The sequence below is a fragment of the Octopus sinensis genome, linkage group LG15 (assembly GCF_006345805.1).
Source record: "Octopus sinensis linkage group LG15, ASM634580v1, whole genome shotgun sequence".
Taxonomy (NCBI): Eukaryota; Metazoa; Mollusca; class Cephalopoda; order Octopoda; family Octopodidae; genus Octopus; species Octopus sinensis.
In genome coordinates this window covers 35,281,485-35,288,026 of record NC_043011.1, presented here as the reverse complement: position 1 = coordinate 35,288,026, position 6,542 = coordinate 35,281,485, and the positions used below count along the sequence as shown (strand labels likewise).

The following is a 6,542-nucleotide window of genomic DNA, read 5'->3' as shown; positions in this document are numbered from 1 at the left end:
GGGATGCTCGAACACATCGCCATTAGTGCTCAACAGCTACTTATTCTATCGACCCCGAAAGAATGAAAGGCAAAGTTGACCCCAGCGGCATTTGAACTCAGAAGATAAAATCGGAAGACTCAGCGCTAAGCATTTTGGCCGGCGTGGTAACGATTCTGCCAGCTCGCTGCCTTAAAAAGTATTTAAATATTGGCTCCAAATTTTGACGCAATTTCGTGGTAATTTTGTGGGAAGGGATAACTCGATTGCAACGACCCCAGTGCCTGACTGGCATTTATTTTATACACCCCAAAATACCATAGTATCACGTTCGTTGATGCTACCCTTGGAAATGAACTAGCGTATCATTTTAGAAAAGGCGTAGGTAAAATGAATCTACGGATTAAAATAGGGGAAAAGCTAACTACCCCTATAAAATCCCTCTGATCTGTAGAACATACCCGTTTGAAATGAATCCCATGTACGGATAGGAACTGTATAGCGTACAAAGTAAGCGCACAGACACACTTCAAAACCGGGAATGCAATCTATAGTATAAGGTGTACAGAGGGACTGTGTAGAAACAGGATAACGATATATATTGAAGAGACAACCCGTAGCATGGGTGAGAAGATAAGTGGCTACTGGCAGGATTTCAAACAGGAGAAAGCTCGTCAATGCTGTAGCAACATACTAAATTAGAGCATGAAAGTTCGGCAGATAACACAAAGGTTACGATCTTATCGAAACATAGAACAAATACGACCGCTCAGACAGATTACGGAAGCCACACACAATAGAAAATAATAAACAGCTCTTCAAAAGAAAACGTGAATGGAATAATAACAGCACTTCACTAAAGTGCACTAGGAAACCTGACGATTAAGGACAGAATAATAAATAGATAAATAAATAAATGAATAATGAAACTGATGCAAACTATGTAATAAACAAAGCCATATACATTCTCATGATATATATATATATATATATATATATATATATATATATATATACACACATACCTAACATATAGACATACACAAGAACATATGTAAAAGTATGCGCTAATCAGGTTACATACTACTACACAAAGAAAAACTGGAATACACAGGACAAGACTAGAAAAGAGTAGAGACACGAGGAACAGGAAATCACTGAATAGGTCACAGAATGTGCGACGAAAGAACTCTGATGATAAAGCTAAAGTGATGATCATATAAATAGTGTGTGTGTGTGTATGTGTGTGTGTGTGTGTGTGTGTGTGTGTGTGTGTGTGTGTGTTTGTGTGTGTGTGTGTGTGTGTGCGTATGTGAGTGTTTATTGGCCGAAAAAGAAATGAAAATGACCATCCCCAAATATAATCTGTTTCAGCATAGGATTTGACATAAAGAAGTTGCAAAACACACACACACACACACACACACACACACACACACACACACACACACACACACACATACGAACACACACACATGCACACACACACACATGTATGTTTGTATGTATGTACATACATATATGTTTGTATATATATACGCATATATATGTATATATATATGTACATATATATATGTTTGTATGTGTTTATATACATATATGTTTTATGTATATATATGAATATTATATATATATATATATACACATACACATACACACACACACATACTCATATATTGACATACACACACATACACATATATAGAGACATACACATACACACGCACACACACATACACGCACGTCGGTTTATGTCGGACGAAGGAGAGAAAATAATACGTGTTCAAGATATAGTTTTTATTTTTTTATTGAAACTAAAACTAGGAGTTTCTCTCGCGACTTAAGTTTCACGCCATTGCAGTCTGTTTTCACCCAAAGATACGAGTGACGAAAATTTCTAGTCACGAGAACAAACTCTGTTTCGTCTTCAATAAAAAAAAAATATATATATAACAAAGCAGAAAAACACAAATTGCACACATAGTTCATAATTAAATTTTACTCACCAGATGTTTCACTCTCAGTAGACATGATTATTTGTATAATTACGTAATTATGGCTATAATTAATTTAAAAGCGTTGTTAAAAATGGTAATCAAGAGACCGTTATTAATATAAATACAAATGAGATACAAACATACATACATACATACATACATACATACATACATACATACATACATACATACATACATACATGTGGAGTGGTTGGTGTTATGAAGGGCATCCAACCGTAAAAATCTTGTCAAGCAAACACAATAACTCGGGGTAGTCTTCTACCCGGCTGTCCAAACCATGCCTGTTGGAAGGCGGATGTTAAAGGATGATGATGATGATGATATATATATATATATATATATATATATATATATATATATATATAATATAAATAATATAGAATATATGCATATATACATACATATATGTACATACCTACATCTATATGTATATATACATGCATATATGGTTACAGGACATAAAAAAAAACGTTGAACAGAATGAGAAACGAAAACATAAAAACAAAAACATTGAAACGAACTTTTTTTTCAAACAACGAAAAAAGCAGAGTACAAGACATACAACTCAAGGAATTTCCCCTTTTTCAGTTGTCCCTGTTTCGTCTATTCCGCGTATATATATATAGTTGGAATTTACAAAATATTATAATAAAAAAAAACGAAGACGGGTGTGTAAACAAGGAACAGATTTATTAGTTTAACGCTCGGGATGTGAGAAAGTGTTTTATGTTTCGAGCCTACGCTCTTCGACAGAAAGAAACACAGAATATTTATACTCGTAGACGAGTTTGGTCACTGCTGACAAACTTCTTATCTTGGATTTTAAAGACAATGGCCGTCAGCAACGCCAAGTTGAAATTTAAAGTGCATAACAGGGGAAACAACACTGTTAAGTATCATACTGCGAAGTCAAGTAGTCTAGAAATAAGCAAGAGTAAGATATTCGAGTATTATTGCCGAACTTCCTTCTCCAGAAGAAATATTTAAACAAAGACTATTGGACTTTCACTCACAGTTGTTGGATGGCCGTCGATTCTACTGAGTCCATCCATCCTGCAGAGTGTCCAACGAAAGTCATTTTCCTTATCAAACAGGCTTGGTAGAATTGCTGCTTTAGTCGTCGGCGGTCAGTCAATGCAATAAGTTGCATTGGGTTGCATTTTGTCAGTAGCACTGAGATTGACATACATATATACTTACGTACATACGCACATACATAAATATATATATATATATATCATGCACCCTCCTCCAGGTGACCCAGCTGGGGCTGATCAGACCCCCAGCTTGTAATCAGATGGCCAGCTAGCTACCCCATGGCTCTCCTCTTCTGATCCACAGCCACCTTGAGGCCCTCTCTGCCGCATCAGTGCTACCACGGATGGCCTTCCTCCTTCTCACTCCCTCGATGCCCAAACTGCTGAAAGCTTTGGTCAGGAATCGGGCTATGAAACCCCTGCATACATACATGTGCGAACACACACGCACACAAACACACGCTTTTGGAAGCACTCCGTCAGTTACGACGACGAGGCTTCCGGTTGATCCGAATCAACGGAACAGCCTGCTCGTGAAATTAACGTGTAAGTGGCTGAGCACTCCACAGACACGTGTACCCTTAACGTAGTTCTCGGGGATATTCAGCGTGACACAGAGAGTGACAAGGCCGGTTCTTTGAAATACAGGTACGACAGAAACAGGAAGTAAGAGTGAGAGAAAGTTGTGGTGAAAGAGTACAGCAGGGATCACCACCATCCCTGCCGGAGCCTCGTGGAGCTTAGGTGTTTTCGCTCAATAAACATTCACAATGCCCGGTCTGGGAATCGAAACCACGATCCTATGACCGCGAGTCCGCTGTCCTAACCACTGGGCCATTGCGCCCCCCCCCACACACACATATCATATATGTTAATCATTATCATGATTAAGATCATTGCAAGTATATTTTTCTCTGTTGTTTCACCAAACAGGTCCAAGTTGTTGCGGAAAGAGACCCAGTTCGATTATTGAATGAAACCAAGGTAGGAGAACAGTTTACACTTCAAATTTGAGTCATCGCCATTAATCTGCTTTATCTTGTTTACCAATAACAGCATTAATAGTTAGAGAAAAAACCCAAAGAAGAACATACGCATAGCAGCATATGTCCACACACATGTTCACACACTCAAATGCTCACATACACACATGCTCACATGCACACACGCAGTTGTAAGGAGAAAAATATCTATTTCTGTGTTCGTGCTGTGTATGTTTACATTCTTATTTCACCTACAGGGATGGCTTTTATAGTGTTTATATATAAACAAGTTCTCCTCATTTACACTGTTGTGCATACGTCTGTCTGTCTATCTATCTATCTGTCTATCTACCTATCTATCTATCTATCTATCTATCTATCTATCTATCTATCTATCTATCTATCTATCTATCTATCTATCTATCTGTCTGTCTGTCTGTCTGTCTGTCTGTCTGTCTGAATACACACACACACGCACGCACGCACACAGATATAATATATATATATATGCCTAATATATATATATGAGGCACTTGCCTAAGGTGTCACGCAATGGGACTAACCCAGAACCATGTGGTTGGGAAGCAAGCTTCTTACCACACACAGACACTCTCCTGTGCCTATATATATATATAGAGAGAGAGAGGGGGGAGGGGAGAGAGAGGTATTAATCCCTCGATTATTACGGGTGTTACATTCCAAAACACCTCACAAAATAATCAAATCTAAAAAAATATAAATATCTTTCGGCAGCAGGAATCCACAATATAAATTTACATATAATAGCCACAAAAATCCATCCACGATGTACTGAGTGCGTGATAGGTGAACCGTGATACGGCGAGGGATTATTGTGTATACCGGAGTAAACATATAAATGTGAAACAAGGTGGAAAAAAAGAGTACTCAAATATTTTAACAAACCTGTCCGACGAACGGGAACGTGAAACTCCGGGTAACAGGTTTTTTTTTAATTTCTGCTGCTTTTAAATAAAGTATATATATATATATATATATATATATATAGGTGCGTGTATTTTTCCCTTGTTAACAACACGGAAAAATATATAGATAGTTACCGGGGTAGCAAAAAATCACACAAGTAAAAGGTTGCAACTCCTTGCTTTTAAAGGTAGAAACTTCGGGTTTACGTGAAACATTTTGTATAATATATATGAATAAACGCAATTGAATAATACCAGTGATATCTTCGAAACATGTGTCGGAAGTAAAAGAATTTGAATAATACCTGTGTTTAACTCTCTCTCTCTATATATATATATATTTAGAGAGAGAGATGCATACATACATACATAAACACGCACACACACACACACACACATACACATACAAAGTCTGTAGAAATGAAAGGCAAATAAATGGAAAAGATTAAAGAAAAAATATTTTATAAATTGAAATTTACTTTATTATAATGTTCGGCACATCTTGTTTTGGCATTCTAAGTACATCGTCAGTACACCACAGGTAATCAAGAGAGAGACCAAATTCGTTTCAGGTTTTGCTAATCAAATTCCACAATATTTTCATTGATTTTCTCAAAGATATTTCCTTATAAAAATTGCTTCTTTCATAGAAATATTTCAAAGATGTGAATTTCATATGTCACCGCAACTTAAAATCTATAGGAACAAAAAAAAAAGTGCATAAGAAAAAAAATGAAAAAGAAAAAATCGAGAGCTGCTAGTAGTAGTAGTAGTAGTAGTAGTAGTAGTAGTAGTAGCAGCAGCAGCGGCGGCGGTGGCTGTGGTGGTAGTGGAGATGGTGGTGGAGATGGTGGTATTTTCTTGAAAATGGCGTGGTGGTTTGGGGGAAATGTGGTGATGGTGGTGGACGTGGTGCCGGTGTCAGAGTTGGGGATGGTAGGAAAAAATCGGTTGGAAAAATGAGAACTACACTACTACTACTACTACTAGTACTACTACCACTACTGCGAAGCAGCAGCAGTAGCAGTAGCCGCAGTAGTAGTTAGTAGTAGTAGTAAGTAGTAGTAGTAGTAGTAGTAGTAGTAGTGGTGGTGGTGGTGGTGATGATTGTGGTATAGAAAAAATATTTTCAATATTGAAAAGAATTTGTCAACTGCTTCAGATGGCTTTTAATTTTGTGCTTTCTATTTTCTGCACTGTTTTTGAAATCCTGTGTGAAGGAACATTCGAGATGTCTTCTTCAACAGTATCTCGCAGAAAGTTGAAGTATCTTTTAATCTTTTATTTGCTTCAGTCAAAGGACTTCACTGCAGCCATGCTGGGGCACAGTCTTGAAGGGTTTTTAGACGAAAGAATCGATACCCGAACGTATTTTTATAAACCCTGGTACTTATTCTATCGGTACCTTTAGCCATACCGCTAAGTTACAGGGACGTAAACAAACGAACACTGGTTTTCAAGCCGTGGGACAAACACAAAGACAAACGCACACTTGTATATAACTTCTTTTTTATCTATCTACCTATCTCTACCTCTCTCTCTCTCTCTCTCTTCTCTCTCTTATCAATCTATCTATCTATC

The 6,542-nt window shown here is 37.3% G+C and overlaps 1 protein-coding gene across 1 annotated transcript in view; it reads left to right on the top strand.

The window, feature by feature from the left end:
* Positions 1–4,048, top strand: part of LOC115219673 (coiled-coil domain-containing protein 148-like) — a 68,195-nt gene extending 64,147 nt beyond the window's left edge. The window contains exon 9 of the mRNA XM_029789850.2: positions 3,968–4,048. Within this exon, the coding sequence (XP_029645710.2) occupies positions 3,968–4,048 (81 nt within the window). The remainder of the gene's footprint in view (positions 1–3,967) is intronic.
* The last annotated feature ends 2,494 nt before the right edge of the window (positions 4,049–6,542 follow it).